Raw genomic sequence first — 26,205 nt, forward strand, 5'->3', positions numbered from 1 at the left:
CTGTAAGAACTATGTATATAATTGATAACCCTCAGATGGCAGATGATTGGTTCTTTACCAGTTAAAGCAGATTAATATTTTAGAGTCGACGGTGGATAACTCATCCACTTTTTTCTTCAAGAGGCTCTCCAAATACCATACTGAGCAATAATAGGTATCTGGAGTACCAAGAAGAGCAGGACCCTAGCCAAATCATTTAATGTTACCCATTTGACGTTTTACCAACTAAATTTCTCTGGAATATAGCAGCACTCCCCCTTTGTATAGCTAAGAATCCCAACTGCTTGTGGTTGTCTGCCCAGGGCAGCTAAGTCTTTTTCATGCCCAGTCTTGGTTTACCTTATTTTTATTACAAGATCAAAAACAGAAATATTCGTGTTTTCATATAAACAGACACTAAGGTGTGTGTATTTCTTAAAGAATTATTGTGAATTCAACCCTGTAACAGTAGTTTAATTTTTCTCTTGGACATTGGTCTTTAAAGAGACTGACATTTTCTAAGGTGCTTCATGCCAGCTACTATTTTTCTTGATCTAAGACAAATATGCTTTTGCCAGGCACCAGGCCCCAGAAAGATAAAGAGAATTTGCATGTATTGCCAGTATGTCATCCACAACCTCTCCACCAGCAGTGGTTGCCCTTTATAGGGTTAACTTAAGAGGGCACTTTGGTGGCAGGTTTTTTAAAAAAGAGGGTATGCCAAAAATGGTGGCTACTGTTTTAGCTGCTCTCCTTTAAGACTCAAGGGCCACAGAGAGCATCGTTCATAATGGAGCTGAAATTTCAACAGTAGAACTCTGGTTGCTTTTCTCTTTCTGGTTCCTTTCCAGTAGTGAGCCATCAGGTATGTCAGCACCAGCATGGCATTTTGAGAGAAGGAACTGAGGCATCCTCGAGTACTAGTGGGAGGTAAATTACAATCTGTTCTGAGAGTACAGCTATGTCCAGCTTTTCACAGTGTTTAATTTTTATAATGAATGTATATATTCCAAAAGAGAATATATACAGGTTTCTGTCTGCAGTTAAAAAGGAGTATACCAGTCGCTGTGTGTTAGAGAAGTTTTGCAGGAAAGATCACATCTAGTCATTGTGCGGCTACCTGTACAGCTTGAGTAATCAGAACTAGTCAACAGCTAGGTTTCTTATTTTGAATTAGTTCACATGAAAAGAGGTACACAGGAATAGGTACCAAATAAGACCTTTGACACTTCCTTTTCTACCAAAATCAATTCTCTGTATTGCCATTCCCATTCTTTCCATGAGTCCCTCTGACTGGTGCCTGACTCCTGGGGCGACAGTTTATTGACGTTATTATCAAGGGAGATCATCCCCTTGTTTATATTTTCACTGCCACTGTTTAAACTTGAGATCTAAACTTTCACTTTACTCCTCTGTTTTGTATTTGCACATAGTCTCTTGAGCTCTTGAGTATTTTATAGTTACAGACCACAGGAAAAATTCATATATCAGGCAAAAAGCAATTTTAAAGTGAACATGATACCATAGAAATTATTCCTTGTATGTTTCATTCTCTTGTCTCTATGGAAAATCTGGCAATAATCAGATCTATTTTTACTTTGAATAACAGCTTAAAAAGTTCAAGCGAAAATGGATATATGTGACTTTTTGGTAGAGGAAAGAGTCTCCCAAAGATGTAGGCTGGTGCGTCATCTCCATGGCTATTCACGGATATCATTCTTAAGTTCTACAGATTCAGTGTGATGTGTGGCCTTCCCTGGGGATCACCTAAAATACATGTTTTTTGTTTTTGAGACAGAGCTGGCTCTGTTGCCCAGGCTAGAGTTCTGTGGCATCAGCCTAGCACACAGCAATTTCAAACTCCTGGGCTCCAGTGAGCCTCCTGCCTCAGCCTCCCGAGTAGCTGGAACTATAGGCATGTAGTTTCATGCCTGGCTAATTTTTTCTATATATATATTTTTTAGTTGTCCAGATAATTTATATTTATAGTAAAGATGGGGGTCTCACTCTTGTTCAGGCTAGTTTCGAACTCCTGACCTTGAGCAATCCACCCGCATCGGGCTCCCAGAGTGCTAGGATTACAGGCGTGAGCCACCCCACCCAGCCTCTAAAATACATGTTGTCTTGAGGGACTGCCTTGCTTTGCCATATGTGCATTCTCATAGGATTAGACTATTGGTCAGAAGATGTTGATTCTGATAATTCCTTATCAGTAGTGTGAGACATTATATCACTCAGGGATATGTGGGTAGGTTTACGTCTGTAAGTGAGACAGAGAGGCCTCTCTTCTACAGTTTCATGATAACTGCAGCTGGCATAGGACCACTGATTGCCTAACATTTTTTTCTTTTGCTTGAACTCAGGGGCAGAGGCCTGGCCTCCAGGGGTTTGTCTTAAATATGTCGGGGGAGACCAATTTGGACATGTGAACATGGTGATGGTGAGATCACTAGAGCCCCAAGAAATTGCAGATGTCAGCGTCCAGATGTGCAGCCCCAGCAGAGCAGGAATGTATCAGGGACAGTGGCGGATGTGCACTGCTACAGGACTCTACTATGGAGGTGAGTATGTACTTGTGCAGCCCATGGTGAAGGAATTAAGGTAACATCCTACAACATCCCCATTGTTGCTCACAGAGCCTGTTGGATTGCATAACAGGGCATGGCCTCTTTTAAACTGTCACCCCATACAGTAAATGATTTGAATTTAATGACTAATTGGTACAGTCTAGTGCTCTTCCTTTTATTCTAGGAATTCAAGTAAAATTTAGTGACTTGTATGAGGTATGATATTTTGCATTCTAAATTATGATTTAGTAGTGATCATGTTTTTATTGTATAATCTGATACATGCTGTAAGAATACTGAAGGCAATCCTTGTTCTCAAAGTTGCTAGACACAAGTCATATAAAACAGATAATGCACAAAATGTGCATACTCCTTTCGTCCTGACTGCTTGTCAAACTACCAACGCATCTTACTTCTTCTCTTTATGGACAAACTTAATGAATAGTGATCTGTACCCATTATCTCTTCTTCCACATCTTCCGTTCGCTCTTTTTTGGTTTTTTTGGAGACACAGTCTTTCTTTGTTGCCCAGGCTAGAGTGAGTGCCATGGCGTCAGCCTAGCTCACAGCAACCTCAAACTCCTGGGCTCAAGCAATCCTTCTGCCTCAGCCTCCCTAGTAGCTGGGACTACAGGCATGCGCCACCATGCCTGGCTAATTTTTTCTATATATATTAGTTGGCCAATTAATTTCTTTCTATTTATAGTAGAGACGGGGTCTCACTCTTGCTCAGGCTGGTTTCGAACTTCTGACCTGGAGCAATCTGCCTGCCTCAGCCTCCCAGAGTACTAGGATTATAGGCCCGTGAGCCACTGCACCAGGCCCTGTTCACTCTTCAATCCAATCTATCCTTTACCCACTCTCTCCACATCAATGAAAATTTATCATTGATTACCCAGTTTCTAAATCCAGTACCTTCTTTACAGTCTTCATACTAGCCAACCTTCTAATTATCATTTGGCACCATACTACCAAAGTCTTTTGAAATGTGTACTTTTTAGCCTCATATGACATCTCTCCTGTTTCTCCTTCTCTCTGAATGTTCTTTCTGTCTCTATCTAGTTTTATCTTTGCCCTGGGATTCCAAGATTCTGAGCTGGGCCCCATTCATGCTTAATGACTTCATCACCCATGTGGCTTTACTTGTTACCAGTACATCATATGTGTTATTGCTCAAATTCATATCTATGGCTGTGTCCTCTTTTCAGAGCCTCAAGCCCAAGTTTTAACCCCTTATGGGTGGAACACCTAGATGTCTTATAGGTTTTTGGATTTTAACATCTCCCAGACAAAACTTACATCCTTCTCATTGGCACTCAACTGAGATGATCCAGCCAGAAACCTTTGAGTCATCATTTGTTCTGTCTGTCTTCCTTTATCACAGTGGCCTTAATTACTGTAAGCCAGCGGAACCCTGCGAGTTATTGCAAGGGGTCCTGGAGTTAATGTAACATATATGTTTTTGGAGCCAGTGGAAACTTAAAAAATTTTTAGTCTCAAAAATTTTTTTTTTTTTTTTTTTTTTTTTTTTGAGACAGAGTCTCACTTTGTTGCCCAGGCTAGAGTGAGTGCCATGGCGTCAGCCTGGCTCACAGCAACCTCAATCTCCGGGGCTCAGCGATCCTACTGCCTCAGCCTCCTGAGTAGCTGGGACTACAGGCATGCGCCACCATGCCCGGCTAATTTTTTGTATATATATTTTTAGTTGGTCAATTAGTTTATTTCTATTTTTGGTAGAGATGGGGTCTTGCTCAGGCTGGTTTCGAACTCCTGACCTTGAGCAATCCGCCCGCCTCGGCCTCCCAAAGTGCTAGGATTACAGGCGTGAGCCACCACGCCCGGCCTTCAAAAATTTTAATATTAGAAACAGTGTCTCATAGTGCTTATGCAACATTCTTCTTTGCCTAAAAGTGTTGTGCCTAATGTAATGAAGCCAAACTCCTTGGCATGGGGCTTAAAGCTCATGACCTGGTCTGGCTTTATTTTCACTTTCTTCTTCCATCACCTCCTGACTTACCCACAGTCAGTCCCTGAAGACGCCACATGTTTTCACTTCTCCATGCCATTGCTTATGCTCTTCCCATTGCTTGAAATATCTTTTTCTTCCAGCAAGCTCCTACTTATCCTCAAGGCCCTGATTAAGGCACCTTTTCTCCTTCCCTCCTACACCCTTGCCTATTCTCCTTACTAGCCTAAGGAATTCATCCCTCCTTTTTCATGAATATTATACACATGCTTGTTATTATATTGAATTCTCTGGTGAAGTTTTCCTGGGAGTTTTTCTGCTAAAGCTTTGGCTAACTTTCTCAAAACACTCTCCTAAGAAGCAGATGTTATTGTTCTTTGGCCCTCCAGAAAGTCAAAAAGCAAAATACCTTGATCATCCCCCCCAAATTGTTGCCATGACCTTTTCTCTTGACCAGTGCACTTGCTTTGACTGGACCACTTCCACCTCTTGGTAGCCATTGATTTGATTGTGACTTGTCTTCGGGATTGTACTGGTAAAGCCATGTTCCATTTCCTGTTACAGTTCTTCAAAGAAATGCTTGAAGATCTTTATTCTACTTGTTCAAAATTTTCATTGAAAACTCTGCTCTGATCTGTAGCTAATCTAGGCACCATGGTTTTGGGACCTGTGTGGAGAGTTTGCTCAAGTTTAATTTTTAAGTCATAGTTGTATAAGCTGAACCAATGGAGATGTCTATGGTGTTGGCTATTGTTTCTGCTGTTAATCATCAGTCCTCTTTAATCAGGGCACAGATGAGAGTAATTTTTTTCTTCAAAAATTGATGTGGATGGTCTGCTGCTACTGGCTTCATTTTCAGTATTGTCTATTCTTAAAAATGAATTATCTATTTGTCAACTGCTGATTTCTTTGGGGCATTGCCCCCATAAACTTTGTTGTTGTTGTTGGAGATGGGGTCTCCTATGTTGCACAGGCTGGTCTTGCACTCCTGGGCTCAAGAGATCCTCTTACCTCAGTCTCCTAAGTAGCTGGGATTAGAGGCATGCATCACCATGCCTGGCTCCTATAAACTTTTTGTAAAGCGTCAGTGATTTCATCATTCTTACCCCCAGCTTCACCATAAATTCAACATTTGTTCTTGCTTCAATTTCAGCAGAATTCATATTGCTCTGATAGAGACTTTTTTAAAACTGAGAGGTCTTATCCTTCTTAGTACTTCAAACTAGATCCTGTTTTGACATGTTGTAATAAGTTAGTACGAGTTTATTTTGGTTCAAAAAAATTTCAAAATTCATGCATAGTTTTTTTCATAACACACAGTTTCCATAAACTTTTTGAAGACTCCTTGCATAGTAGTTTTAGGAACAATAAAGAATTTAAAATTTTTCTTGGTTTATAGTCTGTAAGTTGTTTCTCAGGACTTTGAGGAATCTAATACCTATAAGGAATCTTTTTTTTTTTTTTTTTTTTTTTTTTTTTTTTTTTTTTTTTTTTTTTTTTTTTTTTTTTTTTTTTTTTTTTTTTTTAATTATTTTTTTTTATTTTGGCATATTATGGGGGTACAGATTTTAAGGTTTCAATAAATGCCCATTTCCCCCCCTCCCCCCAAAAGTCTGAGTCTCCATCATGACCATCCCCCAGATGGTGCACATCTCACTCACTATGTATGTATATCCTATAAGGAATCTTAATAATTCATCTGATTTTGTCATTGTCAAGCATTTTTCTTAAGCCATGGAATCTTTTCCTTGATTAAGTGTATATGAGTGCCCCTTCCTAAAAAGGGACAGGATAAAAATGAAACTTGCTTTGTTGAATTAGGGGCCTCCTTGGCCTGTGTTTCCCCACTCTTCTTTGTCTGAGATGACCTCTAGAGCTCTGTGGAATATAGTTTGCAAACTATTATCTGCTCGAGTAAAGAGTTTAATTACATTTTACAAACTACTGTATTTCATTGAATCCAAATTACTATTGATTGTAAAACATACCCTGGTATCAGAGATTGAAATGACTAACAGAATAAATATATTTATAAAAACTACAACTGTGAGCACATGGAGAAAAAATAAACTGCCATAATAACCACTACTGGCTCTTCTCAGGTTTTTTTGTTCACTCTCAGCTTGCTAACTCCTTGAGTATAATATAGTGGTAACAGCATGGACTGTAGGACAGGGTTGCCTGGGTACAAACTTGGATAAGTTAGGTATCTTCTTTGTACTTCATCTTTCTGTTTTAACAACAAAGATTGCTTTTTGTTGTTTTTGGTAGGGTGGTCTCTTCTGTAATCTTTAGATGGTCTTCTCTAGAAAGAATCCACTTTATGTATGTATGTATGAATGACAGGGTCTTGCTGTAACTTGGGCTAGATTGCAGTGAGTCGTCATAGTTCACTGCAACCTCAAACTCTTGGACTCAAGCTATTCTCCTGCCTCAGCCTCCTGAGTAGCTGGGACTATAGATGCATACCACTATTCCTTGCTAATTTTTCTAATTTTTGTAGAGACAGGGTCTTGCTCTTGCCCAGGCTGACACTCTTTATTTTTATAATAACTCTTATGTTGTTTCAGTACATTTCTCTTCCTCAAAAGGAATTTTTGCTATGTTTAATATTTTACAAAGTGGGTCCTCTCCCTCCCCATTTTAGATTGGTTGCACTGTCTCAGTGGCTATGCCGGCTGTTGGCATGTTGTATGGATAGTTCGTTATGTGGGGCATATTACAAGACCCCTGGCCCCTTCCACTAAATACCTGTAGCTTCACCATTTTTTATTGACAACAAACACTGTCTGCCACCACATAAATTTTTAACTCTTGGCTGAGGACTATTAAGTATGTGATTCTTGGCAGATTTATTTTTAAACTCCGGCATTTAATCTTCTTTTTACTGACTTTGTTACCCCTCTGCACTCTACCCCACCAAAGGAGTTAACTTCTTAAATAAAATTTTCTTCTTAGCTTTTATCTAAATAGCAAATATAAGCAAATAGTAGGAAGTACTAGCAAATTTTAGTACTTAACTAGCAAATTCTAGTACTGTATATCAGGTATGGCATTGGGCTTTTTCCATATAAATTACCTAGAAAGGAAATATTGGCTATATTTTGTAGATGAGAAAACTGAAGACCAAAGAGAATTAGTGATTTGCCTAAGATCTATTATAGTAAAAGTTATAAGTTAGATATAAACAATAGTTGTAAATTAACAAAAGTAATTTTATGATCTTTGTGATTTTTTTTTTTTTTTTTTGAGACAGAGAGTCTCACTGTGTTGCTCAGGCTAGAGTGCCATGGCATCAGCCTAGCTCACAGCAACCTCAAACTCCTGGGCTCAAGCGATCCTCCTGCCTCAGCCTCCCTAGTAGCTGGGACTACAGGCATGGGCCACCATGCCTGGCTAATTGTTTCTATATATTTTTAGTTGGCCAATTAATTTCCTTCTATTTTTAGTAGAGACGGGGTCTCGCTCTTGCTGAGGCTGGTTTCGAACTCCTGACCTTGAGCAATCCACCCACTTCAGCCTACCAGAGTGCTAGGATTACAGGCATGAGCCACTGCGTGACCGGCCAGATCTTTGTGATTAATTGGGGCCTTACTACCAAATAAGGTTCAGAAGGAAACTTTGGCTGTAGGGTATTGGTACTTGTTAGGGTTTAGTGAGTGTGTGGTATATGGTCCCCAAGTCCTTTCCTCACTTATAGAATGAGTGGGCATTAGGGTGGAGTTGAGATTGGCAGGGCTACTCTTAGATAGTTGGGTAAGTATCTGTGTTCCCCAAGGAGTTCCTGCCTGCCAGGAGATAAATAGTTCTGTATGTCATTGTACGCTGAGCAGGGAGTAAGCAGCATGAGTGATTGTCCTTGTTTTAGCCTGGGTACCAACAGTAACATGCCTCCTCTCTTCTAGCCGAGTGCCTTCTTCCAGAATTCCACAGAAGAGATTTGCTCCTGTGCCATAACGGTTTCCTCTAAATCACAGGATCCTAGTTGTAAAGTAAGCTAAGGTCAAGTGATAGTTTGGTTATCTTGTGCTGATGGGGAATTTCACACTTGAAGTGGTTCTTATTAAATACTTTACATGGGTCCCTAAGGACATTTCATATGTTGACTAAATACTTACACATTATTCATTTAGTTTCTCAGAGTTTAGAAACGAACCTCTCCTTACCAAGCTCCCAAACCACAATATGTCCCACATGTTAGGAAACTCTGTTAGTGTGCTCTATGTGAGCCATACTACTTATTTTCTGAAACTTTTTTAAGTTCTTCCACTTTCTCTATTTTATAGCATGTCCTCCCTAACCAGCTAATGTGGGACTTTCCCTCCTTATTTCTCTCCTGTGTTTTGACTGATCATGTTATGACAGAAGCTGTGGTTTTGTAAAGACTTCCTCATACTAGAATCCACAGTGTCTTATACTTACATGCTGTTCTGCTTGCCATTTCTCCCAGTTCGCTTGTCCTTTTGCCTGTTAACCCTACCTTTAGAACATTGTTCTTTTATGTTGAACTCAAAAAAGACCATTTTATTTGCTTCTAGAAGATCCTCAATAAGATGCTCACTGTTACAATTCTGACCTCTAGAGTTCTAATATCAGAAATATGGGCAAGGTGTGCCTATAATACTAGCACTTTGGGAGGCCAAGGCAGGCAAATCGCTTGAACCTGGGAGTTAGAGACCAACCTGGGCAATAGCTAGACCCCTATCTCTACAAAAAATAACAAATAAAATTAAAAATTAGCCAGTCTTGGTAGCATGAACTTGTAGACCCAGCTTCTTGGGAGGCTGAGGCAGGAGGATTGCTTTAGCCCAGGAGTTTGAGGTTGCAGTGAGCTATGGTGACGTCACTGAACTCTAGCCCAGGCAACAGAGTGAGGCCTTACTCAAAAAGAGAAGAAATGTGACTAGCCCTTGAAAATAAGATTCCATTTTTGATAAGAGAAATACTAGCCTAAGCTGATTGTGGGAAATGTTTTACAAGGGACATTGCAAAATGTAAATGAGATCTGAAATACTAAAATATTTTTATGTTCTGAGGTGATAGGCTATTTCAGCTTCAAAGAAGGAAGCCTGCCATTTGTTGTACCAGGTGATGCTGATTGTTTGGTGGTCATGTGCACGTAGTTCTTTGTGAGTCAAAGGCAATGTGAAATGGCTATACTGTCCAGATTAGCCTCTAAAGTGCAGATTTGTGGGTCCTGAACCTCTATAGGCCATCATAAATTGAAAATCATATGAAATAGTGATCCTTCTGTAAAGTGTGTTAATTAATTAACAAGATATTGCATGTCCAGGTATAAAGCATCAAAGGTTTTAACTATTTGTCATTCAGCTGAGAGTAGTAGTAATGTGTGCTGTTAGTGCTAACGCTGTTTGCCTTATAATTAGTTTTCTTCTTCACAGACCACAAACAAACACAGAGATATATCAAAAGATTTGGTAGAGGGCAAAAATATAATTTGAAAGCAGTGCATTTCTTATGGTAGCCAGACCCCTTCTATTGACAGAAACTTCTTTCACCTGGAATATAAGGGAATAGTGGAATAGTGATAGTTTCTTTAAACTTTTTATTTTTATTTATTTACTTAGTTTTGAGACAGAGTCTCACTCTGTTGCCTGGGCTAGAGTGCCGTGGTGTCAGCCTAGCTCACAGTAACCTCAAACTCCTGGGCTCAAGTGATCCTTCTGCCTTAGCCTTCCGAGTAGCTGGGACTACAGGCACGTGCCACCATGCTCAGCTAATTTTTTCTATTTTTAGTTGTTTCGCTAATTTCTTTATATTTATAGTAGAGATGGGGTCTCGATCTTGCTCAGGCTGGTCTCGAACTCCTGAGCTTAAGCAATCCTCCCGTCTCGGCCTCCCGAAGTGCTAGGATTATAGGCGTGAGCCACTGTGCCCGGCCTTTAAACTTTTTTTAAATCAGGGGACACTTATTCTATTTTATGCCTGATTTTAAATGTGTGTGTGTGCAAAATTTTTAAAATCAAGTATCATTCTTTATTTAAATATTAATATATTTATTGTTAAAAGGAAAATAAATAGTTGTAAAACTATCAGCAATTTTAAAGGTTAAATACTTAGGCATAATTTGCTTTTTAAAAAACTATAATCCTTATTTTTTGTATGTGTGCATTAATAAGGCTTATAGCTTAGGCTGGATCTAGTTATAAAGTGTTTGTTAATTAGGGAATATAATATAGCCCTGTCAGAGTAAAACATTTACAAGTAGTACTTTACTTCCTTTATTCTTTTTTTTTTTTTTTTTTTGAGACAGAGTCTCACTCTGTTGCCCAGGCTAGAGTGAGTGCCATGGAATCAGCCTCGCTCACAGCAACCTCAAATTCCTGGGCTCAAGCAATCCTCCTGCCTCAGCCTCCCGTGTAGCTGGGACTACAGGCATGCGCCACCATGCCCGGCTAATTTTTTGTATATATATTAGTTGGCCAATTAATTTCTTTCTATTTATAGTAGAGCCGGGGTCTCGCTCTTGCTCAGGCTGGTTTTGAACTCCTGACCTCGAGCAATCCGCCCGCCTCGGCCTCCCAGAGTGCTAGGATTACAGGCGTGAACCACCTCGCCCAGCCTACTTCCTTTATTCTTAAGTGACAGTAATTTTAATATGCATCATTGTTTTAATGATTACTTTTCTTGCAGGGGAGAGGTCGAGCTACTATTATATTAAATGAATACATTGATTATATGTTTGATCTTGATTTCAGAAATATTAAAAACAAGGAAAAAAGTAAGAATTTATAAAATTAAGATATGTACATTTTCCCTTCATAAAAAAAAGTTTGCATATATGCTTAAACTGTTTCAAATGAGAAATTCTTAAAAAGGCTTTGCTGAATTGTTGTATGTTGGGAGTTTTTAGTAAGTGCCATTGTGTATGCTTGCCCCTGTACAAACTAGAGCATATATCTTATAAATAAGGAAGCAAGCATAATTGCCTTCCATTCAGATAATCAGTATGTACTTTAAAACTCTAATGTGTGGTTATTTTTTAATAGAATGATGATTGGTGTCTACAAGGTGTAGGGCTTTTAAACTTTATATAATATTTTAGTCTTTGATGCAGTTTATATTCCTTAATTACTACTCAGAATGTAGCCCTAACTTTATTTTTAAAAACCTTCCATTAGCTTTGTAGTTAAAAGGTGGGGATCTTTGAAGAGGGTAATCTCTTTTTGAAAAGCAAATTGCATTCTGTTCCTGTTATGATGGTTTGATATCAGCCACATACTGCTTTAATGGTTGTCCCTTGGAATGGCAAAGATTTTTCAGTTAGAAATTAGTTCGTTTTGTGGGCCCCCACCCGGCCCCACCCCCGCCCCGTCGTCTCCACTTCAGGAAAAGCCGCACTTTACACCCCACCTGCCTCCTCCTCCTCTCCAGCCCTGGTCCCCGATCACAGTCCAGCTGGGGCCCCTCGGCAGCCCCGGCGTGGGTGGAGGAGACGGGTGACTTGCACCCCCACTGCCCCTCCCCTGGCACCAAGGCAGGGAGCCTTTATTTTGGAGGGGACCCCACAAAATCTTTCTTCTCTTTTTCTCCTTTTATGTTTAAAGAACTTATGCTTCCCTTTCTTTACCAAAGGAATGTCAATATTGGACATTCAGCCCAAGGAAGAAATACTGTGAAGCCTGCTAGCCTCTGGATTTTGCTTTGTAGTGATCCTTCAGTTTCCTTTTATAATTTCTAAGAGTTTTGCTTGTACTTTGTTTTGACATGTTTTTGAAAGCAATTGAATTCTAGAGTGGGTTTTTGGCTGAGTAGCCACTTCACAGTCATTTTTCCTTTTTTTTTTTCTTTTTTAAAGAGATAGGATCTTGCTCTGTTGTCTAAGCTAGAGTGCAGTGTGGTGCAATCATAGTTCACTGCAGCCTCAAACTGCTGGGCTCAAGGGATCCTCTTGCCTCAGTCTCTCGAGTAGCTGGGACTACAGGCATGTGCTACCACGTCACGCTCAGCTAACATTTTTCCTTTTTATTTTTATAATTTCTTTTTTAAATTTAGAAAGAAGATCTTATTTCTGACCTGAGATTTATTTGAGGACTTTAAAACATGTTTAATTTTACATTTTATTTAACTCAGTATAGCTAAATATTATCTTCTTAACATGTGGCTCTAGCTTAGCTACATTCCAGTAGCCACATGTGGCTAGTGGCCTGCTCTATTGGTAACCTCTGAATGCTAGCTTATATGCTGTACCAATTTTTTTTTTTTTAAGAAATTTTAGAATTGATATTAATATTACTCTTTGAACAAATTTGCCAGTGTAACCATCTGGGCCTGGAGGTTTTCAGGCTTTCAATTACTAATTCAGTTAATTTTTATAGTTATAGTTCTATTCAGGTAATCTATTTCATTTTGAGTGACTTTGGGTAGTTTCAAGGAATTGATCCTTTTCATCTAAGTTGTTGAATTTATGTGCATGGAGTTGTTTGTAGTATTCTCTTATCCTTTTTTTTTTTTTTTAATTATTTTTTTTATTTTGGCATATTATGGGGGTACAGATTTTAAGGTTTCAGTCTCTTATCCTTTTAACATCTCTTCTGCATTTGGTGATAATCCCCTCTTGCATTCTTGATGTTTGTATGTCTCTTCTTTTTCTCTTTTCTCGATAAATTTCTCAGTTTTAATGATCTTTTCAAAGAACCAGCTTTTGGTGTCATTGATTTTTCTCTATTCTGTTTTTAATTTTATGGATTTCTGATCTTTTATTATTTCCTTCATTCTGCTTGATTTGAGTTTATTTGTTCATTTTCTTGTTTCTTAAGGTGAAAGCTGAGGTCATTGATCTAAGACCTTTCTTCATTTACAAGATAGATGTTTAGTACTATAAATTTCCCTCTAAGCATTGCTTTTAGCTGCATCTTACAACTTTTGAAATATTGTGTTTTCATTTTCAGTCAGCTCAAAATATTTTCTAGTTTTCCTTGAAATTTCCTGTTGGACTCATGGATAACATAGAAGTGTGTTGTTTAATTTCCAAACATTTGGAAATTTTTCTGTTATCTTGTTTATTAGTTTCTAGTTTAATTCCATTTGGTTGAGAGCATACTTTGATTTCATTTAAATTCGTTAAGATGTTTATGACCCAGGAAATATTGTCTATCTTGGTGAATATTCCATGTGTACTTCAAAAGCATGTGTATTTTGCTGTTACTGGGTAAAGTGTTCTATAATTGTCAGTTAGATCCAGCTGGTTGATTCTGTTGTTCAATTCCTTTATATCTCTGTTGGGTTTTTTTTGTCTACTAGTTCTATTACTGAGAAAGGAGTATTGACATGTCTGTCCAACTACAATTGTGGATTTGTGTTTCTCCTTTCAGTTATTAATTTTTAGTTCATTTATTTTGATGCTCTGTTGTTAGGTACATAAACATTAAGGATTGTTATGTCTTGTAGGTGAATGACCCATTTATTATTTTGTAATATCCCTCTTTTTACATGGTAATTTTCTTTGCTCTGAAGTCTACTTTGTCAGATATGAATATAGCCAGTCTAGCTTTCTTTTGATTAGTGTTTACATGATATATCTTTCTTCATCCTTTTACTTTCAGTCTGCATATATTATTATATCTGAATTGAGTTTCTTGTAGATAGCATACAGTTGGATCTTTTTTCCCATTCTGACAATCTCTGTCTTCTATTTGGTATGTTTAGACCATTGACATTTAATGTAATTATTGAAATGTTTTTGAATTTATTCTGCCACTTTTTCTGTGTGTTCTCTTATTTGAGAACTTTAAGACCAGTCACATTGCTAACCTTATTAGTTATTTGTGATTAAATTCTTTTGTTAAATTTTAATTAGAGACAGGGTTTTGCTATGTTGCCCAGGCTGGACTCAAACTCCTGGACATAAGTGATCCTCCACCTCCTGAATAGCTGGGACTACAGGTGTGTGTTACCATGCCCAGCTCTGTGATTAAATTCTTTAAAAAATGTATTTGCTCTGGTAATAAAATAAATGCATATTATAGAAAATACAGAAAGTATGAAGAAATAAAGAAAACATTTACTTTGCCATTCAGATATAAACACTATTAATATATAATTTTTCATGATTTTTTTGTATCCACATATTAAAAGCAAAAAACTATACATAGCACAGTATAGTTTTTCTCCCACTAGTATTTTAGAACCTTCCCCCGGTCATTAAATACTTCAAAAATACAGTTTTCAGTAGTTTCATACCATTCTACTGGATTATTATTGACCAAACTATTGTGGATAATTCTTTCTTTTTTTTAACAAGTCAAGGTAAAATCCACATAATAAACAATTTTAAAGTGTGTAATTTAGTGCCATTTAGTACATGTACAATGTTGTGTGACCATTATCTCTATTTGGTTCCAATGTATTTTTATTACTCTAAAGGGAGACCCTGTACCCATTAAGCAGTCAGTTTCTATTCCTCATATTCTGTAGCCCCTGGCAGCCACTAATGTGCTTTCTGTCTCTATGGGTGAGTACTTATTTTGCTGGAATGGAGGAAGATATATAAATAATGAGCAAATAATTAAATGTATTAGCCATCTCAAAAACAGAATGTGGACTGCTAGCTAAGAATGAACAGACATGACTTACTCGGTTCATTTATAGTTATATTCCTTTTTTTTTTTTTTGAGACAGAGTCTCACTCTGTTGCCCAGGCTAGAGTGCCATGGCGTCAGCCTAGCTCACAGCAACCTCAAACTCTTGGGCTCAAGCAATCCTTCTGCCTTAGCCTCCCGAGTAGCTGGGACTACAGGCATGTGCCACCATGCCCAGTTAAGTTTTCTATATATTTTTAGTTGGCCAATTAATTTCTGTCTATTTTTAGTAGAGAGAGGGCTCTCTAGTAGAGCAAGGGCTCTACTCTTTAGTAGAGCAAGGGCTCTCGCTCTTGCTCAGGCTGGTTTCGAACTCCTGACCTTGAGTGATGCTCCCGCCTTGGCCTCCCAGAGTGCTAGAATTATAGGCCTGAGCCACCACGCCTGGCCTATAGTTATATTCTTAAACATTCTTTTTATTAAAGAAGGACAGTAGAGAAACAGCATAAAATCTGAAGTCATACCATCTGAGTTTGACTTCTAATTCAACAACATGATAACTGTGTTACCTTTAGGAAATTATTTTACCTTTCGGTGACTCAGGTTGTTCCTCTATAAAATAAGGAAAATAATGGGCTGGGTGTGGTAGCTCATGCCTATAATACTGCCACTTTGGGAGCCCAAGGTTGGAGGATCACTTGTGGCCTGAAGTTAGAGACCAGCCTGTGCAGCATAGCAAGACCTCGTCTCTACAAAAAATGAAAAAAAAAAATAGCCAGGCATAGTGGCACATACCTATAATCCCAGCTACTCAGGAGGCAGGGGCAGGAGGATCACTTGAGCTCAGGAATTCGAGAGTACAGTGATTTATGATTGTGCCACTGGACTCTAGCCTGGACTACAGAATGAGACCCTGTCTCTAATCAATGAATCCATAAAAAAATTAAAAGAGGAAAATAGTACTTACTGTAGCCTAACTGACCTGGGGAGTAGGAAAACCAACTATAGCCATCTCTAGCCTTCTCTGTCAAGGAAGGGAAATACCCAGTCCCAGTCCTTTTTTGCTATTTGTCCTATTTAAGAGGGAGAAAAAAATCTAAGAAATCTTTCACAGTCCAGGGGCACAGTTGATTTAAAGACTGAGACCTAATTATAATCATAGGACTATAGAATGTTTTCCCTCTCCCCACACCGTAACCATTACATTATCAGTGGCTTCTTTACTGCAGTTCCTTTTAGCTGCTACATCATGTCTACCTTTCAACAGGGCATACTAAAAGGCAAAAACACATATTTTGAAGATATTGCATTAGAATCAGTTTTGGCAGGATTATTGGAATTATTAGACCAGGAATTTTTGAAAAACTATAAATACTATGCTAAGAGCTTCAATGGAGAAAGTAGACAACATGATGTTAGATGGTTAATGTAAGCAGAGAGATGGAAATTTTAGGAAAGAAAAAATGCCAGAGAATCTCACTACAGAAATGAAGAGTGCCTTTGATGGACTCATTAGTAGACACTAGACTTGGCAGAGGAAAGAATCTCTGAGTTTCAGGATATGTCAAAGTTCCCAAACTGAAAAGCAAAGAGAAAAAAAAACTGAATAAAAGCTGGGCACAGTGGCTCATATCTGTAATCTTTGTGCTCTGGGAGGCAGAGGCGGGAGGATCGATTGAGCTCAGGAGTTCGAGACCAACCTGAGCAAGAGCAAGATCCCATCTCACAAAAAAAAGAAAAATGAGCCAGGTGTGGTGATGTGTGCCTGTAGTCCCAGATACTCGGAAGGCTGAGGCAAGAGGGTTTCTTGAGTCCAGGGGTTTGAGTTTGCAGTGAGATGTGATGACGCCACAGCACTCTAGCTGGGGTGACAGAGTGAGACTCTGTCTCAGAAACAAAAACAAAAACAGAACAAGCTGGGTGCAGTGGCACATGTCTGTAGTCCTATCAAGAGGATCACCTTAGCTTGGGAGTTCTAGTTCAACCTGGCAACATAGTGAGGCTCCCATCTCTAGAAAAAATAAAGAATAGAATACCGAGTCCCCCCCCTTATCTGTAGTTTTGCTTTCTACAGTTTCAGTTACCTGTGGTCAACCATGGTCCAAAAATATTAAATAGAAAATTCCAGAAATAATTCAAAAGTTTTAAATTGCAATGCCATTTTGAGTAATGTGAAGAAATCTCATGCCATCCCACTCTATCCTGCCTGGGATGTGAATCATCGTGTTTTCCAGCATATTCATATTATATGCACTACCTGCTCAGCAGTCACTTGGTTATCTTGGTTATCAGATCAACTCTTGGGGTATTGTAGTGGTTGTGTTCAAGTAACCCTTATTTTACTTAATGGCCCTAAACACAAGAGTAGTGATGTTGACATATTGTTTTAATTGTTCTATTTTATTATTAGTTACTGTTGTTAAACTCTTACTGTGCCTAATTTCTAAGTTAAACTTTATCATAGGTATGTATGCATAGGAAAAAACGTGATATATATAGGGTTCAGTACTATCCATGCTTTCAGACATTGCAGGGGGGTCTTAAAAATGTATTTCCCATGGATAACGGGGAACTACTGTATTAAAGAACTGTGGGATAACTACAAAAGGTAAAACATACACATAATGGGAATAACAGAAGGAGAATAAAGATGAAAAGGAACAGAAAGAATATTTGAAGCAATAATGGCTGAGAATTTCTCCAAATTCATGTCAGACACCAAGTCACAGATCCAGGAAGCTCAGAGAACACCAAGCAGGATAATGCCCCCAAACCTACACCGAGCCTATCATATTTAAACTTCAGAAAGAAAGAAAGTCTTGAAAGAAGCCAGAGCGGGAAAATGTCTTACCTATGGAAGAGCAAAAATGAGAACTATACCTGACTTCTCAAAAACCATGCAATCAAGAAGAGAGTGGAGTGAAATATTTAAAATGTTAAAAGAAAAAACCACCAACCTAGAATTCTATATCCTGTGAAATTATCTTTCAAAAATGGACAAATACAGACTTTCTGAGTCTATGAACAAAAACCAAGGGAATCTGTTGCCCAGTAGACCTGTCTTGAAAATATTCTTAAAAGAATTTTCACAAGCTAAGTGAGGTGGTTCATGACTGTAATTCTAGCACTTTGGGAGGCCCAAGGAGTTGAGACCAGGGGTTTGAGGTTGCAGTGAGCTATGATGGCAAACTGCACTCTAGCCCAGGAGACAAAGCGAGACCTGTCTCAAAGGAAAAATTTTACAAAAGGAAGAACATTGGAGAATGAATAAGTGAAGACAGAAAGTAAAATTAAAATTTTTCTTTTAATGCTGTCTATAAATATAAGGACACATTTAAATATAAGGACACATACTTTAAATATAAGTATGTTTCCAATTTAAATATAAGGACACATACAGGTTAGAAGTAAAGGGATGGAGAAAGATATACTATGCTAACATGAATTAGAAAGGGAATAAAAATAATTGAAAGCAAGGTCTGAAGATACTTGTACACCCATGTTCATAGCATTATTCACAATAGCTAAAACACAGAAGCAATCCAAGTGTCCATTGATGGATGATTTGGTAAGCAAAATATGTTATGTACATACATGGAATATTAGTCTTAAAAAGGAAGGAAATTTTGCAATAAACTATAAGGTGGATGAACCTTGAAGATATTATGCTAAGTGAAATAAGTTTATTTGGAAAGGCAAAAGACCCAGAATAGCAAACATAATATGAAAAAGAAGAAAAAATATAACTGACATTACTTGTGTTCAAGGCTTATTATAAGGTTGCAGTATTGAAGACAGTGTAGTATTGGCAAAAAGAATAGACAAATAGATCAGTGGAACAAAATGGTCCAGAAACGGGCTACAGAAACACAGCCAACTGATCTCTGATAAAAGAGTAAAGGAAATACACTGGAGAAGAGATAATCTTCTCAACAGATGGTGCTGGAACAACTTGACATCCACATGCAAAAAAATGAATCTAGACATAGACCTTACACCCTTCACAAATTTCTGCTCTGTGAATGACACTATTATGAGAGTGAGAAGATAGCCACAGACTGGGAGAGAATATTTGTGAAGGACATATCTGATGCAATATTGTTATCCAAAGTAAATAAAAACCTCTTAAAACTCAACAATAAGAAAACAACCCATTTAAAAAATAGGCCAAATACTTGAACAGACATTTCTTTTCTTTTCTTTTTTTTTTTTTTTCTTTTGAGACAGAGTCTCACTTTGTTGCCCAGGCTAGAGTGAGTGCTGTGGCATCAGCCTAGCTCACAGCAACCTCAAACTCCTGGGCTCAAGCAATCTTCCTGCCTCAGCCTCCCAAGTAGCTGGGACTACAGGCATGTGCCACCATGCTCGGCTAATTTTTTCTATATATATATATTAGTTGGCCAATTAATTTCTTTCTATGTATGGTAGAGACGGGGTCTCGCTCTTGCTCAGGCTGGTTTCAAACTCCTGACCTCGAGTAATCCGCCCGCCTCGGCCTCCCAGAGTGCTAGGATTACAGGCGTGAGCCACTGTACCCGGCCAGGAATTCTTTATATATTCTTGATAGTAACCCTTTATAAGGTACGTGATTTGCAAATATTTTGTCTCATTCCATGGATTACCTTTTCACTCTATTGATTGTGTCATTTGATGCACAGAAGTTTTTAATGTTGATGTTCAATTTTTAATTTTATTTGCTTTTGGTGTAACATCTAAGAAATTATTGCCAAGTCCAGTGTCATGAAGCTTTTCACCTATTTTTTTCTAAGACTTTTATAGCTTTTGCTCGTATGCATTTTGAGTTAATTTTTGTGTATGGTATAAGGTAAGGGTGCAACTTCATTCTTTTATGTGTGGATATCCAGATTTTCCAGCATCATTTTTTGAGGACTGTTCTTTCCTTGTTGAATGGTCCTGGCACCCTTGTTGAAATTATTTGACCATATACATGAGGATTTGTTTCTGGGCTCTGTGTTCTTTTCCATTGGTTTATATGTCTGTCTTTCTGCCAGTACAATACTATTTTGATTACTGTAGCATTGTAATAAGTTTTGACTTCAGGAATAACCTTTTCTTTTTTAAAATTGTTTTGACTGTTCAAAATTATTTAGCTCTTAGTGATACTAAAGTCAATCAAAGAGTTCAGATAACAGCCTGATTCCCTCCATTGCAGAGGTCCTCCTCATCAATCCACCTTATGTATAACGATTTCATCCATTGATGATTGTTGCCTGAATAATTTCATTAGAGCTTACAAAGTGGTTATTTCTTTCATGTTTATTAGCTGGAATTCAGGGCGGGAGAGTAACCCTTTTCTTCATCAACAATGACTTCTTATCTTGAAATTCAGTTTCTACAAAAAAAGTTGATTGAATGCTTAAATTTTTTTTTTTTTTTTTGAGACAAAGTCTCTCTCTGTCACCCTGGGTAGAGTCCAATGGCATCTTCATGGCTTACTGCAGCCTCAAACTCCCGGGCTCAAACGATCTCCTTGCCTCAGCCTCCCTAGTAGCTGGGACTACAAGCATGTACCACCATGCCTGGCTAATTTGAATGCTTAATTCTTTACCTTAACCTTTAATTTCCAATTTTTAGAATAAGGAGTGGGTTGCCTTCAATGAAACTAACGAATGAAGAAGAGTTAAAGATTTATTTGGTTTGTTTTCCTCTCTTTTTGTAAGTATCAGTAAAATCTCTTAGATTTTATATATGAAACCTGTTTTAGTTCATTGCAGTAGGTGCCAAGGAATCTGTTTTTAACATACAACCCACAGGATCTTGATGCAGGTGTTAGGTCTGCAGAGCAGACTGCTGTAAAGTAATGTTATTGATTTAAAACCAGTTACTATTTTGTTGTGTTGTGTATTCCTTACCTCATGTATTGTCCACTGACAAGTTCATGTCCAATCTTACCAAAGGCTAAAGTTCTTATCAATGTAATTTATTTTTGAGTTAGCAACATGATGTTAATGTGTTAGTAAGGAGGTCATTTCTGCCTTTAATTTACTGTCATTGGTACAGTCCTCTGGCCAAAGTTAGACATACCCAATCATCAGACATTACCCTTAACATTGACTCTTAACTTCCAACATGGCAACACAGTAAACAGTTTTTTAGGCCGGGTGCAGTGGCTCATGTCTATAATCCTAGCACTCTGAGAGGCTAGGATTGAGCTTGAGCTCAGGAGTTTGAGACCAGCCTAAGCAAGAGCAAGATCCTATCTCCATCTCGTGGTGGTATGCACCTGTAGTCCCAGCTACTCGGGAAGCTGAGGCAGGAGGATTTCTTGAACCCAGGAGTTTGAGGTTGCAGTGAGTTGTGATGATGCCACTGCAGTCTAACTAGGGTGACAGAGCAAGACTCTGTCTCCAAAAAAACCCAGTTTTTAAATGCCACTTATGGTGCTGTGTATTTCTGCATTAATAATTTGCTGTTTATTGGGCAGGTACCCTGTGTCAATCACCATCCTAGGAATTTTACTTATCTCCATTTTTACTGGCACCCTTTGACCTAATTTTATCGAGTATATAAAACATTTTGATTCCTAAGCCAAAACTCTTTTATGTGGTATAGTTAGAAAAATCTTCCTTCCATCCCTTCCCTTCTTCAGCTAGTTCCATCCTCCTGCTATGGGGTATTCATTTTTATTTATTCATTTGTGGTTTATCCATTTAGTGTTTTTTTTTTCTTTTGCAAATACATATAAATTTGTCCTTTTTCTTCCACAGAAGTGTCATAACTATAGATATTGATCTACATCTTAACTTTTTACCCTTAGTAATATATTCTAGAGATCACTCTTTAAAGTTAACAGAAGTCTTCATTCCTTTTTATGGCTGTGGAATATTCCCTCAGGTAGATGTGTTAGTAATATATTCTAGAGATCACTCTTTAAAGTTAACAGAAGTCTTCATTCCTTTTTATGGCTGTGGAATATTCCCTCAGGTAGATGTGTTATTGTTTTTCCAGCCAGTCCCTATTCGTGGACATTTGAGGAGTTTTAAATTTCTTGCTGTTACAAATAATGTAATGCTCTTAATTTTCCTCCTCTAGCTTCTTCATTTCTCTGCACTCCTTCATAGCAAAACTTCTTAGCAGATTTTGTGCCAATAATGGCTATCTCCACTCCTGATTTTTTTTTCTCATGAATTCTGTTCAGGCTTCTGTCCCCACTATTCCACTGAAACTGCTCTTTTCAAGCTTAACCAGTGACCTGCATGATGCTGCATCCAACTGTTTGTCCTTGATCCTCCACTGACTTGACTTATTAGCAACATTGGACCCAATTATTAACTGTTCTTGAAACACTTTTGTCACTAGGCTTCTAGAACACCATATACTCCTGGTTTTCGTTTATCCTTGTGGCTGCCCCTTCTCTCTCCTTTCTGATGCCCGTATCATTGAATGAATACATCCCTCCTCCTTCCTTAGGGTATCAGCTGTTGACTAGGCCAAGTGGGCCCTTTTTAGGGCAGGGCAATCATATAGACTGGTAGGAAGGGAATGGTGGGGTCTCTGCATCTAGGTGCTGGAATAGAAGGAGGAAGAGAGGAAGGCATCTATGTTCAAAGATCACCAGGGACAAGCCTATAGTCTGACAAAATTAGATTTAATTGACATGGTGCAGTAAGGAAAAGCACTCCCGAGGAACTATGGTATGCTGTGGAACAGGAAGGAGAGGGGAAGCGTCTTTTGTATGGCTTGGGTTTCCACTGAAGGATTCTGAGGAAGCTCTAAAGAATGTGGGGGTCAGTTCTGGATTGGCTGCTGTTGTTTCTGAGGCAGGATTAGGAGAAGCTGGAATTAATTAGGTTTTGGATGTTGTCATGAAGCAAGGGCAGTTTAGCAGTTGGGTATCCTTAGTAATAAATGGCTATAACAAACCAGGTCTGGGAGCATTACTGGTAAGAAAACAGTAGCCACATGAAGAGAGGGTCATCACAGCATTTTACTGCTGCTTCATGACCTTGGGAGAAATAATGTGTCCTGTCAAGTTTGCACTTGTGCCTATCTGTGTCTGTCCTACCAGTGCAATTAATGGGAGGGTTGATTTTTTCTTTTTCATTCTGAGCTGATTTTCATCGTTTAGTCCCAGATAGGTTTTTACGCTTTCAATTCCATGGCACTGATTTACTAGATTTGGGGAGCAGGAATTCTTGTTTCCTAAAACTTGACGCAAATAAGAGATTAAATGTTTGCTCTACTCCCTCCCGCCATTTAAGGGAAAAGCTCATGTTTTTTGAATAGAGCATAATTTGGGAAAATTTTGAAGTAGCAATGGTTGCTTTGTTATTTCTCTTTCAGCTTTCCTTTCAGTGCCCTTAGGCTTCTCTTCCCCCTCTGTAAATTTGTGCCCTTTGGTTGATCTGATTTGTTCCTCTAATGATGTGGTTAAGGTAGCTTAATATGTTCCTTTGAGGGGCATATGCATTTTAAGAGGAAATTCTTGGAATAATACTAAATACTAAGAAATAAGTTTCTAATGCACATTTGTGATAAGATAGGGCAGGGAGTGAGAATGGGAAGGAGAATAGAGTTTTTTTTTTTTATTTATTTATTTTTTTTATTTTTAAAATATAGTAGAGACGGGGTCTCGCTCTTGCTCAGGCTGGTTTCGAACTCCTGACCTCGAGCAATCCGCCCGCCTCGGCCTCCCAGAGAGCTAGGATTACAGGCGTGAGCCACCGCGCCCGGCCGAGAGAATAGAGTTTGAGTAGAGTCAGTCCTTCAGTAGTCACTCTACTGTCTATAGGGTCTGAGCCCCAGAAATCAGGAGTTGTCGCTGAGAAGCTGAGCGCCTGTCTCTACTCCCTTAAGTGCTGAGGTTGGTGGTGTGTTGACAGATGTAGTGAGTGCCTGGGTATGTGTCATAGGTGCAAGGCTACTGTGCTGAGTACCTAATGTGGAAATGCAGACTAAAAGTTGAGACTAGGTAGATTAGTGCAAGGACAGTTGGAAGTGCCTTCTTTTCACAGTGATACATGCATACTGCTACCTTGGTAATATTAAGAGAGACACACAGAGATGTCGAGACTTGCTCTTAATACTGACCTTTGCACCTCCTTTTGTTAGTCTGTTAGGCTGTGGATGCTCAGATTTTTTTCTTTTAAGCCTTCTCACTAAAGCTAGGTGATACATACCCAGCTTTCTTACAGAGATGAAATGGGAGCCCATAGCATGCCCTCGGCAGCTGACCGCAGCCTGTTTATTTTTCCATACCCGTTATTTTTTAATCCTCAGGGGAAATGTGAGGTTCCTGTTCTGCTTTGAAGGTGGGCTGAGTTTTAGAAAGGATTTGAATCCACAGCCTCTAAACCTAGAGGTGGCCTCCACAGTAATATTTCATGTGCATGCTGACTGATGCCAGGCTATGCTTCCTGATGCCAGGGTATCCTTGCCTTATAACTCCCAGGGATGAAGAATAGTGGTTGCTGTAAAGATCAGAAGCCTACAAGATTTTAGTCCTTGCTGTAGCTTAAACCACTATAAGGTGTCTTTGTAAACTAAACTTTTGAAAGTGTTACTTCTCCAGGTCTCCTGTCTTTTCTCTTTGGGATACCCAGAACCAAGTGGAACCTGTTAATACAGCAGTTTGTTACTTGTTTTAAGCGGTTTCTCCTTGTATCTTGTGCTGGCCAGCGGCAGTCTCTGGGATTGATCAGGCAGCCTCAGCTTAGTATCCACATCAAGATGATGTTGGTTCAGTTGTACAGTCATTGCTGTACCCCCAGTTTGAAGATTTTTTTTTTTTGAGACAGAGTCTCACTTTGTTGCCTAGGCTAGAGTGAATGCCATGGCGTCAGCCTAGCTCACAGCAACCTCAAACTCCTGGCTCAAGCAATCCTTCTGCCTCAGCCTCCCAAGTAGCTGGGACTACAGGCATGTGCCACCATGCCCGGCTAATTTTTTCTATATATATTAGTTGGCCAATTAATTTCTTTCTATTTATAGTAGAGACGGGGTCTCGCTCTTGCTCAGGCTGGTTTCGAACTCCTGACTTCGAGCAATCCGCCCGCCTCGGCCTCCCAGAGAGCTAGGATTACAGGCGTGAGCCACCACGCCCGGCAAGTTTGAAGATTATTAACTGGCCTTTACTACTTTTCTGGAAAATGGAGCATTTATCTGCAGATAGAACTTGGCCTGTGTCTCCAGTTGATGAAATGGTCTTTTTGATGCTTCTGAAGAACTTGAGCACATAATGATCCCCTCTTCCTTGCCCTACTACAACTTCTTTCCACCCCTTACTAGATCAAAACACTCTTCTTTTGCTAGTCAGTTCACTCCATAGAAGTGGTCTGCGTTGAGTCTGTTGCAACTTAATTTCTGAAAATATGATTTTCTAATTTTGTACTAATTTATTTTAATAAACTTTATATTTTGGAATAATTTTAGATTTGTAGAAAAGTTGCAAGGATTATAGAGAGTTCGCATATCATTTTATCCCATTGTTAGCATCTTGCATTACCATGGTACACTTGTTAAAACAAAGACATCAACATTGGTACATTACTGTTAACTTCACACTTTATTTTGATTTCACCAGTTTTTCCACTAATGACTTCTCTCTAATCCAGAATCCATTCTAAGCTACCACATTATACTTAGATTGTCATGTCTCTCTCAGTCTGCTATGGCTGTGACAGTCTCTGTCTTTTTCAGGGTTTGTCATGACTCTTGAAAGTTTTAGGGGAAACTAGCAAATATCCTATAGAATGTCCCCTAATCTGAGCTTGTCTGATGTTTTCTTTGTAATTAGACTGGTGTTACTGGCTTTGGGAAGAATACCACAGTGGTAAAGTGCCCTATCCAGGGGTGCCTGGTATTTGTCTTACATCACTGGTGTTGTTAACCTTGATCACTTGGTTAAACAGTGTGTTTGCCAGGTTTTTCTACTGTAAGGTTACTGTTTTTCATTTTCCCTTCTTTTTTTTTTTTTAAATGACAGTAATATGTCTTTATTATGGATTAAGCAAGTTTAGGAAATAGCTATTTGTAATCTTTAAAACAACGCACTGAAAATGAGTCTTAATTTCAGAGTTTTATTGTATTGCATTAAAGGAACAGCAGGATAGTTATACAATTTTCTCTCTTATTCAGTTTTGAAAATCTAAAGTACTTGCAAAATCTTAAGAATACCTTTACCACCAGATTA

At 38.6% G+C, this 26,205-nt stretch overlaps 1 protein-coding gene across 3 annotated transcripts in view; it reads left to right on the top strand.

The window, feature by feature from the left end:
* The window catches only part of ILRUN (inflammation and lipid regulator with UBA-like and NBR1-like domains), a 97,983-nt gene that overhangs the window by 43,249 nt on the left and 28,529 nt on the right, over positions 1–26,205 (top strand). For 2 of the 3 annotated variants that reach the window (XM_012746767.2, XM_012746768.3), the window contains exon 3: positions 2,343–2,540. The exons of the other annotated variant lie outside the window; for it this stretch is intronic. In XM_012746767.2, the coding sequence (XP_012602221.1) occupies positions 2,343–2,540 (198 nt within the window). The remainder of the gene's footprint in view (positions 1–2,342; positions 2,541–26,205) is intronic. 3 annotated transcript variants of the gene reach the window in all.

This window comes from Microcebus murinus, chromosome 5 (assembly GCF_040939455.1).
Source record: "Microcebus murinus isolate Inina chromosome 5, M.murinus_Inina_mat1.0, whole genome shotgun sequence".
Taxonomy (NCBI): Eukaryota; Metazoa; Chordata; class Mammalia; order Primates; family Cheirogaleidae; genus Microcebus; species Microcebus murinus.